Raw genomic sequence first — 17,577 nt, 5'->3', positions numbered from 1 at the left:
GAAATTGTTTGTACGTGACATACCATCCAAAAAATCTCGGAGCGTCCTTTATTTTATATATATATTTAAACTTTTTTGTTGGTGTAGCACTAAATATTACTTTTACTTTATTGACCAAAAAAATATTATTACTTATTCGCCAAAAGAAAAAAAAAAATTTAAAAGAAAAAATGTACTTACTCTTACTTTATATATATATATATATATAGATATATCCCCACACATTGCTCGAGTACATTTATATAACAAATTGTTTTAGTGCTGTTTTTCTTGATGGAGATATTTTAGGGGTTTGGATAGAAATACGGACTAGACGATCTCACTGCTGTACTCTTTAAGTTTTTATGCCTAGGCAAAACCAATGGAATTAAGACGTGACGAAGATGATAGAATGATGAGACTCTACAAAGCGTCAAGCGAAGGATGTGTAGCCACTTTGAATTTATTGATGGAGGAAGACCCTTTAACTCTAAGCAAGCTATCAGTCAACCCTTTTGGCGAGACTCCTCTTCACATATCAGCTATGCTTGGCCACCTTAATTTTACCAAACAACTCCTTTCTCACAACCCTAAAGGGCCTAAACTTGCTGAGGAGTTGGACTTCCACAGACGTTCACCTCTTCACTTGGCTTCAGCCGAGGGCTACACTGAGACGGTGCAGGCATTAATAGAAGCAAATAAAGGTATGTGCTTTGTTAGAGATGAAGATGGCAAAATCCCTCTTCATTATGCAGCCATGAGAGGACGCCTTCAGGTCATTAAACTTCTTATCCGAGCCGAACCCAAGTCAATTCTGGAGAATCTTAATGAAGGAGAAACAGTTTTACATTTGTGTGTTCAGTATAACCAATTGGAGGCTCTGCAAATGTTGGTTGGATCAGTTAAGGAGAACAATGAGTTCCTCAACTCCAAAGACCAGAAATGTGGCAACACCATTTTGCACTTGGCTGTGATGCTAAAGCAAATTGAGGTACATATGTATATGCATTAAATAACATTAATTGAAGCCAACTTTTATCATTTGACAATTGAGGACATGCATATGCATATGTTGATATACTGTTTAGGAATTAAGTTAGTGTCAGCAGTGAACTCTTTAATATATACTAGCTGAATGCAGTAGAGGATGCAAAAAGTTTTTCTGGGGACATGGTTACATTTTTTTTTTGTTGGGTAAAAGGTTGCATGGTTACATGATAGTGTTAGATTGTTCTCTTTTTTTTTTTTTTTTTTTTTTTTTCTTGTTTTCTTTTTCTTCTTTCATTATACTCTTAACTAATTAAAATATTCACTCATTTACCCGAAAAAAAAATAAATTTGAAATCTTCACTAAACTAAGTAACGTTAAAAATTTTTTTTCATTTTTGTTTAAAATTTTTGAGAGAAAATATAATTTCAGTGCTTTTGAAAAATTTGATTCGCTATTCATGCCGTACAAATTTGTAAGAAGAAAATAAACATTTTTACGCTTTGGAGAAGGAAAAAAAATTAATTTTTACAGTAAATTAAATATATATATATATATAACCTGAAGAAATGTGTAATTAAATTAAAAAATTTGGCTACTCAATTTCTATGTAATTAAAACAAAAAATAGTAGATAACTAATATTAATTACATAATTCTTTTTTTAATAAATAATTAAATGACAAAAAATATATATTTGATATAGTGATTATTTTGCTAAAAACATTATATATTTCAATTATTTTAAATAGTTATTAGTGTAAATAAGTATAAAACTAAGATATATACATATATCTATATACATACATATATAGGTGATAAAATACTAAAATAGAAAACAGAAAGACAAAAAAAAAATTTAGGTGCCATTACAAAAGATAGTTGATTTTTTTAGTTTTTATCTTTTATTATTCTTTATATAATTATGTATAATTTAATTATATTAAATATTAATTGATATTAATTAGATTTTATCAACTATATAAATTAACTATAAAGTTAAGGCCAAAAAAAAAAAAAAAAAAGCTCTAAATTAAAAGTAACTCAAATCGTATGTGTTAGATTTCTTTTTTTCCCCTTCAAATTTATAATTTTTAAAAATATTTAACAAATTATATTTATCAATCACGTTTCCCAGTAACTGCGAAGATTAAAAATATTTAACAAATTATATTTATCAATCACGTTTCCCAGTAACATCTTCGCATGGTGGAGAGTGGGGCAGAGGCGGCACAACTGGGTTTTAGTTAAACTAACAAATAAAAAGGAATAAATAAATTAATAAAATAAAAACAATTTAAAAATAGAAATAAACTTAAGGTGGGGACGCGACCCATGTAGGTAGCTGTCCGCCCATGGGCCCATGACTGAATGGCAGAAAATAAAATAAAATTAAACAATTAAAAAAAAAAATATTGATGGTCCTACATTTAGTTATTGATTTTCATAAGAGAGATTTGGCAGGGACTTTGCTATCTAGAGATTTGGTGATTAAATAAAATTAATGGCATGGTGTGTTGGTGGCAGACTATAAAATACTTGGTTTCGATACCTGAAATGATAAGGGGAGCCAATAGTATCTTTAACAAGAGCGGTTATTCGGCCTTTGGGATGATAGAGCACCTTCCAAAAGATTTCAAATGTGTCGAAATACTGAATATTATTCAGGATGTACAAAAACATGATAATCCTGAACTATCTAGTTGTTCTTGGAAGTATTGGTGGAGCAAATTCATTAACCACTTGAAGACATACGATGTGGATTGGATAAAAGATAGAAGTGGAGCATTGATGATAGTGGCTACTGTGATCGCAACAATGACATTCCAAGCTGCACTCAACCCCCCTGGTGGTGTCTGGCAACAAAATACAAACACCACAGAGCTTAGCCATGGATTTGATTGCGGCAAAGAAGATAGATGCCTGGCAGGAACCGCAGTGTTACCGAATCTCCATAGAGATGAGTTTATCAGATTTCTAGCTTATGATACCACCGCTTTCCTTGCATCGCTCACTGTAATATTTTTGCTTATTTCTGGATTCCCTGTCAAGTTTAGGCTTTGTAAGTGGTTTTTCAATTTAGCCATTTGCATTGCTGTGACCTTTACGGCGCTTACCTTTATGGAAGGAGTTTATTTGGTGCTTCCTACGGATATCAAGGATTTGGTATACATAATCTACGAGGGGCTGTTTTATAGTTGGAATGGAATGTTTGGAATCGTCATTCTGCTCCACACAATTCGAATGCTTTATGAGCCTGTGAAGAAATATTGCCCCACATGGTTGATTCAGATCACCCGAAGACCGTCACAGATCAACATTCCCCTCAGTTGTAAATCATCTTGCTGCCTAGCTGGCTAGCTGCTTTATTTTCTCTATGCATATATATATATATATATATATATGTATGCAATTAAGTAATTATAAACTTTGGTAATAAAATGTAACAAGGTTGCAGTATTTTCTAATTATATGCAATGGGGGAGTGGTAGCCTTTAAACTTTGATTTATCCCTATAATTATACGTCTCACTCTTTTTTTCTTTTTACTCTCTAATACATAATCGATGATTCACCAAAAAAACAAGAAAATCTTATATATTAATTAGATGAAAAAACCGATTGGGAAGTTTATTAAATTTGGATCTGGCAATCCAAATTTGCGGAAAAAAATTAATTAAATAGAAAATCATAAAAAATGGATTGCTCTTAACATAGTTATACATAATATGAGGTGTCACCAATTAATTGGTGAGACAGGGCTTTGGAGTCAAGCAAACTGAAAGGGGAGATAACTGATATGTTCTGCTGGAAAAAATTTCTAGTACTTCTGGAGTACTAACCCACTCAGCACTCCTTCATCTCATTTCTAGCCACGTGGATTACTTTCAGGTCACATAACCAATCCCTCCTATCTCTCACAACCGGCTACCGGCTCTCTCTTTCTCTTCTTCTTTCTGTCACAACCACTCTCTCACCTGCACAAAAACAAGAACCAAACGTCCTCGTTGGCTTCTTTTTCTTCTTCCTCTATCCTTAAAAATAAATAAATAAATAAATAAAAGTAAAAATAATAACAATAATTAAAAAAGAAAAAAAAAAAAAAAAACCTCCTTCTAGACTTCAACAATGGCAAAATAGAATCATATTAAATATCTTTATGATACATGCTGTTAGCACCTTGGCTTGCTTTGTGGTTTTGTGGTAATTTGTGCAATTAGCTCCCTTTTTTGGCTCGTAAAGAGGTATAGAATGTTGATTCAGATGTGCTCAGGAAAATCAGCAAGTTCCGTGTACTGGAGTCCTAAAAAAAACACCAACTTTACGGAAAGTGATTCTTCACCAAGCTCCCTTGTTTGAAAAATTATGCTGTTCTTTTTACAAACCTGATGAGGTGACTAAATAAAAATAACACAATATTGGTATTTAGAAATTGCCAAGTGCTGTGTAAGATTGCACAATATTCGGAGTTGCAATATTGGTATTCAAAAACACTTTTTCTAATTTTTTTTCCCCAGTTAGTTGATTATCACTTAAATTTAGACATGTTAGGATCCGTCCAAGATCAGGAAACCCTGTTGGATCCTCCAATGGAAAATTCGGCAAAACCTCCCCTAAGGGTTGGATTTACCATAAATTTTCTGCACTGAAAACACATTTCTATATACATCCCCTTATTCCTCCCACCTTACTACAATTTAATTTTACAAATTTACAGCACTCCAAAATAATAACAGAGAATCAATATATGATTCAATAAATATGTGTCCAATCAGTATATAGAGCATTATACAAATAATTATGGAATTTATACAATGTCAGATAAAGAAGCAATACAAGATGAAGAGGAAAACAAGGAGGAAATGCTTCTTGGATTTTCAGCAATGAACTGAGACGTTGAGTTCTCCCCCGGACAATTAACGTCGACTAACTTGGACCTAAGGGAACGGAATTTAAAAATATGAGATGCTAATCATCTCAGTGAGCAACCCAGTCTAATATACAATTATAATAGTAATAATAACTATAGTACACTTGATTAATTAAGAATAAATAAATAAATAATTAATAATTAATTGAAAATAATATTTTCTCTCAAAACCCTCACCATTCACTCTGTTGGAAAAGTTTCCCTTTTAAACCATTTTCGTAAAATCCAATATTTTATGCCCCAAAAATCAAAAAATAATTAGTCCACTAAATATCAAATAAAGTATTATAAATCAAGGATCCAAAATTTATAATGAAATAAATTGAAATAAAAATAACTTATAACAATTACTAAATAATTAATGCATATCATAACAATTAATACCGAAATATTAATAAAACTTATATTAAAACAATTAATGAAATAATTAAATAATTAAAATAAATCAATTTATTGAATAATTAAGCAAAGGAAAAATTAAATCAAATTAAAATCTCCATTTGAAATAAATAATAAAAACAACATTAAATATATTCTTAATTTAAATACAATTTCAAAATATTTATTTTGAAATCCATGTTCTGAAAACTATTTGATGCACCCACTATATATCAGTGGCGCCAACGGTACCCAGTGTCCCAAGATACCACCAGATAGGAGGTTAAAGAGAGAAATCGGCATACGGTCGCGTGGTGTCCCACCACGTCGCTCTTAACAGGTGTTCCGGCCATGGAGGGGCGGCCTACCCTCATCCGATGGCAACCACAGGACAACTCCATAATCACCTGTGCGTTACTCACACCTACTTGCGTACTCATCACATTCACCTGCGCGCTAATCATATCCATGTATAAAGAACACCAATACGTGTATGGTGCATCTAAAAATCATAAAATCAATATATTTATTTTCAAATCTCAAAATTTCATACATACCACCGGGTTTATTCCATCCAATTAAACCCGTAAATTTTCCATAATTCATTTATAAATCATCGTCATAAATCCACAATTTCCATAAATTTCAAATCCATCAATTTTCCAATCCACAATATTCAAATGCGTAAGCATAATTTTTTTAAAAATAATATCCTTAAATCCTTAAAATTCAAGATATGCATAATTTCATTTAAATCCCATAAAATTTCCAAAATTCATAAATCCATATAAATGCATTTTTATTAATCAAAATAACTCACAAATAAATTCCACAATAAATCAATTAATATTAAAATCACAATTCCTTTAAATATCAAATTTCCATAAAATCTAAATTTCCATAATTGGTCAAAAATCATATATGATTTAATGCACATATACATTTCAATTTATTTAAATTGTGCCATCAAAATTTCAAATATAATTTGTTAAATATTTAACACATAATTATTAAATCCAAATATTTAATTATCATAAAATTATTAATTATATATTTAATTTAACACCCAAAATTAATTTGAAGGTGGGTTACTCACCTCGAGCACGCAATTAACCCAAGATCCTCCATAGGATCAATTTCACAATACACACATGCTCCTAGAACAACAATATTAAACAACTCAAATAAATTAATATTTTATTCGGATAAATAATACCCGGTAGCCAGGGGGTTTAACACAAACGTTAACCAAAATTTGCAAGTAATATACCGAATTGAAGCTTATGGAACGAGGATCGCATTACCGGCCTTCATTGACCCCAGTTCCGCCGGTGGTGGTCGGAATTTGCCCGGGAAGTACTAGCCGAACTTCACCTCCTCATAACTCTCGAACCACTTCGAATTTAAACAATTGGAGACTATATTTGAACTCAGAAGACCCAAAATAGGGGGAAGGGGGTGGAAGACCAGACTGGGTTGGCCGGAAACGGCGAGAATCGCCGGAAAACTCAAACTCACCGCCGCCGACTTCACCGGCCCGATCTGGGCGCATCCGATGGCGTTTGGCCGGGAAATTTGGAGGGTGGCATCGCCGGTGAATGGGCGCCTTCCCTGGCCGGCACGTGTGGCCGTCCGGTGGCCGGAATTTGAGAAACGGCAAGGACCCTAGAGGAGTAAAAGGAAAGAAAAAGAAAGAAGAAGAAGAAGAAAGGCTCGGCGGGGCTGGGGTGTTTTTCCCACATGGGGGAAGGGAAAAAAAAAAAAAAGAAAAGAAAAGAAAAGAAAAAGAAAGGAAAAGAAAATAAAAGAAAATAATTAAATAATATTAAAATAATATTATTGTATAGAATAATAATAAAATAATATGGTATTTAATCATAGTTGACATGTGGCATCTCACCATTGTGACACATGGCACCCTTTATTAAGTCACAAGTGGCACACTGTTTATATATTTAAAAATAATATTAAAATAATACTGTATTTGAAAAATTTTACAGGTTCATAACTTTCAAACCACATGTCCAAATCGGACGTGCCACTAGTCTATAAAATCATATCGATGAGTACTTCACAACCATGCATGAGTCAAAGCTCAACTTTGCATGAACAAAAAGTCAATTCCGGCATCCCTTGGACAGTTTGGACCTTAACTTGTTTTGCTCATAACTTTCAAACCGTAGCTCCGTTTTCGACGTGCTACTAGTCTATGAACTTGTGCTAACGTATACTTTTTAACGGTATCTCGGTCAATGTGAAATTCCATCAGGAGTAAAAAATCAACATTTGATCCCTTCTCGGTCAACGACGGTCAAACCCAGTCAACCTTGGTCAAATTTTAGAAATTCCGATGTACTTCGGGACGGGATGTTACAAGGCATGTGTCCCCTTTTTAATTTATGGTTTCATATCTACTATGCACATATCTGCTATGCAAATATCTACCATAAATACTCTATTAATTATTGCAAAAATAACTTTTAAAATTATATGTAAGCCTACAAATTTTTTCTTTGAGAAAAAAAAATCTAAAAGTATCTTTCACCATTTTTTTTTTTTATGAATATCTTTCACCATTGAAATTGGTTTCGTATACAACAAAAAAGAAAAAAAAATCAATTTTATATAGTTTTGCGGTTTATTTCATGCAAAATATTTATCTTTTTAAATATTATTTCTATAATAACTATTTCATTATTTTATATTATTGCACCACAATAGTTGAATAGAAAATATATTTTACTAATTATGTACTTGTTCATGAATAAGTAATTTTTGGTTTTATTATCAATAATTATAATTTAATTTCGTAATAAAAATTGTTTTTAATTGTGCCTCCTCTGACCAAATTTTCTGGATCAACCATTGATTAAGATTCCGTTGTTTTCTCCTTTTATATATTTTAAAGGTTTCTAGGTAAAAAAATTTGTGCTATTTTTGTTCACGCTTATTTATTTCCATTATTCTTTCAGTTGCTATCTTATCCATTTAATTGCACAATGAGGGAATATATATATATATATATTATACCTCTACGCTGTTTTAATTTGTTATTATTGTTATTTGTGATATTTTCCCCAATAAAATCACTCTGTTTACTTTGATAATTATTATTACTATTATTATTATTATTAATATTGTTTATTTTGGTGGATCGGAAGCAAAAACTGGTAACCAAAAACACAATGTTAACTTTGAGAAGCTTATGTTGTAATTTCATAATGCTTGCCGTCCATAAAAAGTAAAGTCCGTCAATATCATAAAATAGAGCCTACAATATCTAATTAAATATAGAATGAGATGGAAAACGAGTACAAATGTGGTTTTTTTTTTTTTTTTTTTTTTGGAAAAAAATTATATAAAAATATGATCATCCAGCAACTTTCGTCTTACCAACAGTCTCCTTTCTTATGTATTCATTACTAACACTTTTGAAGTAAAAACATTTTTCATCAACATTACCAATGTCTTTCAGCCTCCGTTCTGCCTGCTTCAACTTTTTCCTTCACAGATATAAACAATGCTTTTGTCAATTAATATTTCTATGAATGGTAACATAGATTTTTTTTTTTTTTTGAAAGAGTATTCTTGGCTGGTTCTTGGATTAATTTACAGACTATCATTTTGTGGAGAGTAGTCAGCCTACATATTCACTTCCATTCAAGTATTGCGTGTATGCAATATCGATCTTTTTGCTCACTTTGTGGACATAAATAGAGAAAAGAATGGAACTCCTAGTGAGGATAATGCATCAGTACTAAAGCTTTATCGGGCATCGATAGAAGGATGTGTATCTTCTTTGAACTGATTGATTCAATAGGATCCATTAATCCTCAGCAAAATTTGGCTAACCACCTTCAGAGAAACTCCTTTGCACATAGCAGCTTTACTTGGACACCTTAATTTCACCAGACAATGTCTTTCTTACAAGCCAAAAGCGGCATAGTTTTGCAGCTTAGTTGGACAAGCACAAATGCTAACCCCTCCACTTGGCTTCTGCTAAGGGTCACATTGAGATAGTTCAAGCTTTGTTGGAAGAAAATGATGAAATGTGCTCAGCGTCTGATGAAGATGGGAGAATCCCTCTCCATTATGCAACCATGAGAGGGCATGTTTAGGTTATCAAACAACTTATAAATGCACGAGATGAGTCCCTTTTTTTTGTGGTGCTTGCCAAAGGAGAAATGATTTTACACTTGGCTGTTCAATATAATCATTTTGAGGCTTTGAAATTGTTGGTCGAATAAGTAGGATATGAGAATAACAAGTTCCTGAACTTGAAAGCATTTGATTGTGGCAATACCATTTTGCATTTAATTATCATGCAAAAGCAAATTGAGGTAAGTAATTCCTTATAACATATAAGTTTAAACATTTTCTTGCACTACAAGTGATAAAGTAAATTTTGCAAATATATATAGAGCTAGAGTGTTCTTATCTTTTAGAAATCCGTAAACTTTCATAGTTCAAAAGATGGACGAAAATGCATTTCTTTACAACATATTATACATGTATTCTTTCTGTGTAAAAAGGTTATTACGGTTGCATGCAGACTGTTAAAGACTTGCCCAGTACCTGGAGTTAAAGCAGGGGCAGAGACCTTGAAACAGAGTGGTTTGACAGCCTTTGACATGTTGATGCTATAACACATCCCAAAGGACTTCAAAAGCACCAAAATCCAAACCTGCCACTAGCAATAAGATAAGGTCAAGAAAAAGAGTTGTAGATTTGTAAAAATTGTTTGGCAAGAAGGAAAAATGAAAGAAAAGCAAGAAAGAAAAATAAGAAATCAAGTAAGAAAATGAAGAAAAGGCGAAGAGAATGTAGAAACACTAGAGAGTTTCTTCAAGTAAAATGACCAATGATTGTCTCAAAATACAGAACAGTTGGAGAGCTAATTAAATAGCTCATAACAAAGCTAACCAACTAATTAACAGAAAAACAGCATCCAATCTTGTTAATACGCATGGAGAGATCAAAACCTATTTTGAATAACTAATTAACTACTTAAAAGAAGCAAAACACGTGCATCTTAACATCAAGCATGTGACTCTAACATTCCCCCTCAAAAGCAACCTGTTCTTCTTTACTAAGAAAACACTAAAACTGTAACACCCCGTCCCAAAGTACGTTAGAATTCTTACACGTTGGCCGAGGTTGACCATTGACCGAGTGGGTCAAGAAGTTGACTTTTTATTCCGGGTGAAATTTCTAGTTGATCGTGGTACCGTAGCAAAGTAAATGATGCCCCGAGTTCGTAGACTAGTAGTACATCCAAATCGGAGTTACCGTTTAAAAGTTATGGGCAAAATAAGTCGAGATCCAAACTGTCCAAAGGTGCCGGAGTTGACTTTTTATGGTTGTAGAATTTTGTTTTGACTTTTGTATGGTTGTAAAGTACTCATTGATATGAGTTCATAGACTAGTGGCACGCTTAATTTGGACATCTGGTTAAAAAGTTATGGACTCGCAAAATTTTTCGTATACCGTATTATTTTATGTTATTTTATTAGTGTGTAAAATTGGATGCCACGTGTCAAGCCCTCAGCCAGTCCCATGAGTGCATAGTGGTACCCACGGGATGGCTTCTTATTGGCTCAACCTACATGGGAGCTGTGTGAAAGAGAGAGGGGAGGAGAGAGAGAGAGAGAGAAACCCAACTGGCCACAGCCGATTTGTCATTTTCTGGCCACCCTTTCCATACGCACACCACCCCACCTTGATGCCCACCTGAAAACCGGCTGGCCAGCCAAAAATCACGGCCAACCGACCTCCGACGCGCCCGGATCGAGACTTTTTCCAGCGGCGGCGCCAATTGCTTCAAACCTAGATTTCTCCCTATTCCGGCCTCCGTTTGCCTCACCGTTGGTCCCATTCGATCACCCATCCTTCGATCTGCATTTCCTCCAAAAATCACGACCATTGGCCACTGGACGCGCCACCGGTGGTGATGGGTTTCGGTGACCACGACGGCTAGTCGGGAAATCGACTTTCCGGCGAGTTTCCAGTTGCACTGCCCATCCTGTCCCACTAATTCCGACCATTTGAATCCAAATCTGGTGTCCACTTTCTCCAATTCTTAACAGATTTTGAGAATCAAATCAAATCCGAGAGCTTTCCGGCGAGACTCCGGCCACCTTAGATCCAATCTCTGGGAAGTAAGACCATATTTGTAATCCTTGCTTCACAAGCTTCGATTTGGTATATCATTCGTAAATTTTGGTTGTCATTTGTGTTCGTTCTCCCGGGTACCCATTTGTGAATTACTAGATTAAAATATTAATATATTTGATTTGATGTAACGTTGATATTTTAGGTGCACGTGTAGATAGTAGATTTGATCCTGTGGAGGATCTTGATTGATACGTGTGCTCAAGGTGAGTGACCCACCTTCAAAATTATTTAGGGTGATTAATTATATATTTTATGTTAATTGATTATTTGGAAATTATGTTTTATGTGTTAGTGATTCAATAAAATTACTCTTTAATTTTATATTGTTAATTTATGATAATTTTAATGTGTGTTTTGGTGCGAAAAATATATTTGTGAATTAAAGGAATTATAGTTTTAATACCTTTAATTTATTGTTATGTTTATTATTAGATTTATTGTGCATAATTATATAATTTTAATACTTATGAAATTATGTGATTTAATATTACTTTGGTATGGATTGATTGTATGGATTTGAAGAAAATTATTTATTTTAAATTTATTATATATTAAGGAATTGTGGAATTTAATTATTTATGAAGTTTATGTGGGTTTAAAGGATATATTGATTTAAATTAATTTTTGAGAATTTGAGAAAGATATGGGTTTGAATTATTATGTTTAAAAATATTTATACGTTGGAATATTAAAGATTTGACTTTATGCCATTGGGAAAATTCATATATTTGAATTGATGAAATTGAGAGTCGATGGATTTGAAATTTATGGAATTTATGCAATGGATTTATGATGATGATTTTAAAAAGAAATGTGAAAAATTTATGGGTTTAAATGAATAAGATAAATAAACCCGGTGGTATTTTATACAAATATTGATTTTATGATTTACGAGTTTTTAGATGCACCACACACGTACTGGTATTCTGTATATGTGGATATGATTAGTGCGCACATGGATATGATTAGCACGTAGGTGGGTGTGAGTAGCACGTCGATGATTTATGGGTTGTCCTGTGGTTGCCATCGGACCGAGGGTCGGCAAGTTGATATCGGCCGTAGCCACCCCCCACCATGGCCAGGACGCCTGTTTGCAGCGGCGCAGTGGGATGCCACGCGACTGTATGCCGGTTTCTCTCTTTAACCTCCTGTCTGGCGGTGCTCGAGACGCTGGGTATCGTTGGCGTCACTGGTATATAGTGTGTGCATCAAATGGTTTTCACGCCATGATTTTTAATAAAATGTATTTAACAGTGTTTTATTAATTATTTAAGTTTAAAGGTTATGCAATTTTTATAAAAATGCTTTTACGAATTTATTATTCAAATTGTTTTGGTATTTTGAAATCCATTCTAATATATTATATTTTCTTTCATTTTATTATATTCTTAACATTTATTTTAAATGGGTGTTTTATTTGGATTAAATTATTCCTTTACTTAATTGTTCAATTAATTGAGTTATTCTAATTATTTGATTAATTTCTGAATTGTTTTAATATGAGTTTCATTGAAATCTTTGTATTATCTGTTGATGATATGTTATTAATCTTTTAGAATTCTTATAAAAGTTTATTTTCATTTCTATTATTATTCTCATTCAAGTTTTGGATTTTTAATTTGTTGTGTTTTATTTGTAAATTATGTGATTAATTATTTTCTTAATCTTAGGGCATAAAACATCTGGTTTTGTGAAAACGTTTTAAAAATGGAACATTTCCAACTGAGTGACCGTGAGGGTTTTGAGAGAAAATTTATTTTCAACCATTATTACTAAACCATTCATGTATTTATTTATTTAATAATTATTTATTCATTTACTTATTACAAAATTACTTAATTATTAATAGTTAGTAGACTGGGTCGCTCACTTAGATGATTAGCATATCATGTTTTCAAATTTCGTTTTCTTAGATTCAGGTGGTAGACATTGTTCGATCATAGCGAGCTCAACAGTTTGATCGTTCCCGGAACTTCGAGAAGTCTTCTTTTCTTCATTTCTTATTATGTAATTTTCTTTCTACTCTGTTGTATTAATTATCATACTTAGAACTTTATTAATACTCTGTATATTATGTTGGATGTATTATTTAATTGATTATGCACTGATTCCCTATTTTTCATTTGAAGTGCTGCAAATTTGTGAAATTAAATTGTAGTAAAGTGTGAAGAATAAGGTGGTATATATAGGAGTATATTTTCAGTGCAGGGAATTGTGGTAAGTCCAACCTTTAGGGGAGGTTCTGCCGGATTTTCCATTGGAAGGTCCGGTAGAGTTTTCCTAGGATCAGGATTTATCTGGGGTTCCGGTAAGGGATCTTGGACGGGTCCTGACAAAAACACATCTGCTGAGGAGATTCTTGCAAAGAGAGATATTTGAGCAGACGGTGACTCTAACATTCCCCCTAGAAGGAACCTCTTCTTCTTTAATAAGAAAACACCAAAACACATCTGCTGCTAAGGAGATTCTTGCAAAGAGAGATTGTGGAGTAGATAGTGACCTACAACGTGTTACTCTTTAACATCTTGCATGTATTATTTAACATCTTCCACATGCAATTTGCCTCGTAATAGTTGAAAATGATGAGTACCAAGGGGTTTGGTGAAAATATCAGCTACTTAATCAAGTGTGGGAACATAATGTACCTCCAAACTTTTTTGAATAGCTCTATCTCTGAAAAAATGAAGATTAATCTCAATATGCTTTAACTCTTTAATGTAGAACTAGATTAACAGAAAGAGCAGCAACTTCTGTATTATCACTCCAAACTATGGGACAGTCAATATGATGATCAAGCTATGTTGTTAAGTTTTGTAGACAACAAATTTATGAGGTTATATGAGCTAGTGCATGATATTCAGCTTCTGTGCTTGACCTTGCAACCACTTGCTGCTTTTTTTAGCTTCATGAGACTAAATTCGGGCCAAAATAAATGCACTAACCACTAACTGATCTTCGATCATCAATATTACCAGCCTAATCTGAGTCTGCAAACCCTTGAACTTGAAGAACAGAATCAACAGTAAGTTTTAAACTATAAGATAAAGTGCTTTTGAAATATCTAAGGACATTTTCCAAGCTTCCCAGTGCTGAGTTGTAGGAGCTGATAGAAACTAACTTAGAGAACTTACAGTAACAGAAATATCTAGTCGTGTGAGTGAGATATATTGTAAAGCACCTACAATACTTCTATAAGCTGCGGGATCAGTAAAAGGATCTCCAGCATTTTTAGAAAGCTTTGTACTTGAACACATGGGTGAGAAAATTGGTTAGCACCATCTAAGGATGATCTTTTTAGCAAATCTGAAATGTATTTGGCTTGACTCAGGAACATTGTTGAAGCTATTCTTGTGACTTTGATTTCCAAAAAATAATGCAAGGCCCCTAAATCTTTCAGAGAGAAAATATCAAGTAATTGAGTGATCAACTGAGCAATAAAGCTTGAATTATTTCCAGTGATGAGAATATCATCAACATAAACCAGAAGAAGAACATAAGCTTGAGTTGTTTTGAGAATAAGCAATAAAGAATCGGAAACAAAGTTTGTAAAACCAAAGTGTAGAAGAACTATTTTTAACTTCTCAAACCATGCTCAAGGAGCCTGGTCAAGCCCATAAAGAGCTTTTATAAGCTTGCAAACATAATTGGGTCTCTATAAGTCTTCAAAGCCTTGAGGTTGTTCTATATAAACAGATCCATTTAGGTCCCCATTAAGAAAAGCATTGTTGAAATCAAACTATCTTACTTCCCAATGATTTGACAATGCCAAAGACAAAATAATACAAATTGTTGCTGGTTTGATCACCAGACTAAAAGTTTCATTATAGTTTATACCAGGAGTTTGATGAAAGCCTTTTGCAACTAACCTGGCTTTTAACCTTTCAACATTGCCATCAGCTTTATACTTAGTTCAAAAGACCCATTTGTGTCCAACCAAATGCATGCTAGGATCATAGGGTACTAATGTCCAAGTATTATTTTGAAGAAAAGCATTATATTCTTGAGTCATAGCTTGTTTCCATGAAGGATAAGCTAAAGCTTGTTTGACATTAGAGGGTTCTTGTACTAAGGCAAAAGAAATTGAAGGCCGAGGATACTTGGCAGCAAGAAAATGTTTAGGTTTGAGTGAACCAGTTTTAGATCTAGTTCCCATAGGATGAACAGAAGATGTTGGTAAACCAGTTTTAGATCTAGTTACCATAGGATGAGTAGAAGATGTTGGTAAAGAAGGTGGTTTGTGAATCAAACAGGAAGGTGAAGTGGATGAAGAAGATGATGGAGAATCTGATAAAAAAACTATCGAGTGAATAGGAGGAGAAGGAGAGGTTGTAATTGGTTCTGGATTTAAAATAAGTGGTGAGCTATGAGGGTTAGAAACTGATGGGCAATGATGAATGAAAAGTGGAGTTGATAAATTATCTGTATTTTTAGAAGACGAAGTAGAAGTAGTAGAGTAAATGGAAATAAAATTGGTATCTAAAGCAAAAGAAAACTCACATTCATTGAATTTAACAGTCTTTGTGATATAAATCCTACCAGTATGATGAAGACATCGATATCCTTTATGATCAGGACTATAACAAAGAAAAACACATTTTTTAGTATGATATTGAAATTTATGATCATTATAAGGTCGAAGGAAATGATAGCAAATGCAACCAAACACTTTCATGAAATCAAAATCTGGTTTTTCATTAAGCAAAAGAGAAAAAGGAATTTGATTATTCAAAGCTTGAGTAGGAAGCTTATCAATAAGATCGATTGAACATCAAAAGGCATCCTACCATAGTTTTAAAGGCATACTAGCTGCAGCTAGCAAACTTAAACCTACTTCAACAATGTGCTATGCTTTCTTTCAATTCTCCCATTTTCTGGATGTAAATAAGGACAAAGGCGACGAAACGATATGCCTTGAGAGTTTAGGTAAGGTAAGAAGGTTCAAAATTCCCCTCCCCAATCAGACTGAATTGATTTGATCTTACGATTAAAAAGCAACTCAACCATTTTTTGAAACCTAAGGAATGTAGGAAAAGTTTCAGATTTAAGTTTTTATGGGATAAATCCAAACATATTGAGAAAAGTCATCAAGAAATTGAATATAGTATTTAAACCATCAAGGGAAACTATAGGAGCAGGTCCCCATAAGTCAGTGTATATCAGCTCCAAAGGAGCTAAAGCTCAAGAAGAAGATTTGGGAAATGAAACTAACTGTTGTTTGCCAAGGTGGCAAGCATCGTAAAAATGAAGAGGAGCAACAGAATTTGATTTTAGATTGCATAAATGAAGAACTGTAGAGAGAACATGAGAGGAAGGATGACCAAGTCTTTTATGTAGAATATTAACATCAATCGAGTTTGTAGCAACAAAAGACAATGAATTAGGTAACAAATAAGAGAAATTTTCAACTGTGTCATCTTTATTATTAGTATAAAATGTAGGTACAGTAGCAGAATTACAAGAATTTGAAGTACCAGTACTTACTTCATTATTCAAACAAAAATCTGAACTAGAAGGCTTACATGTTGAAACTGAAATATAGGATGATATTGGTTTTGTGATATAAGATGAAACAATAGGAGCACTAGAAGTATGCTTATGACACTTAAGCAAAACTAACAATGTTATCAACATTTGGTGAAATAGAAGTCTGAAACAGTAGTCTATGATTTGAAGAAACTATAGCTTAGAAAGTCCTCTTTCATTCATGCCTCTAAGGATGGACTTCCCCTGATGATCCTTTAGCATGCAATGAGAAGAATAAAATTCAATAGACATATTATTGTCATGAGTCAATTTCAAAATACTAAGTAAATTTTTGGCAATATAAGGCACAACTAGCACGTTTAACAACTTCACAGGCGAGTGCCCAGTGGGAATAAAAGTAATTCCAATATGAGTTATGTCAAAGTGTGCTCCACTTCCAACCATCAGCTTGTTATGACCTTGATATTAAGTTTCATTAAGCAAACATCCACCATCAGCTACAACATGATCAGTTGCTCCATTATCAAAGTACTAGAAAGAATCAACAAGTGTCATTGGATTAGCAATATAGCAAGCCCCTGCAAATTTCTCAGAAATAGTGACAATAGGTGAGACTTCATTAAGTCCTCCAGAATTTTGATAAGT

General features: G+C 33.2%; 1 protein-coding gene across 1 annotated transcript; it reads left to right on the top strand.

Annotated features, from left to right (window-relative positions):
- Positions 1 to 238: 238 nt before the first annotated feature.
- On the top strand, positions 239 to 3,437 carry LOC107435706 (ankyrin repeat-containing protein BDA1-like). The gene is made up of 2 exons (XM_016047335.4): positions 239 to 970; positions 2,494 to 3,437. Exons 1-2 carry the CDS (start codon positions 362 to 364, stop codon positions 3,325 to 3,327), a joined length of 1,443 nt encoding a protein of 480 aa, XP_015902821.3. The 5' UTR covers positions 239 to 361; the 3' UTR covers positions 3,328 to 3,437.
- Positions 3,438 to 17,577: the final 14,140 nt, after the last annotated feature.

Source organism: Ziziphus jujuba, chromosome 1, assembly GCF_031755915.1.
Source record: "Ziziphus jujuba cultivar Dongzao chromosome 1, ASM3175591v1".
In the NCBI taxonomy this organism is placed as follows: domain Eukaryota; kingdom Viridiplantae; phylum Streptophyta; class Magnoliopsida; order Rosales; family Rhamnaceae; genus Ziziphus; species Ziziphus jujuba.
Note: the sequence above shows the minus strand (reverse complement) of the source record. Positions and strands in the feature narration are given on the sequence as shown.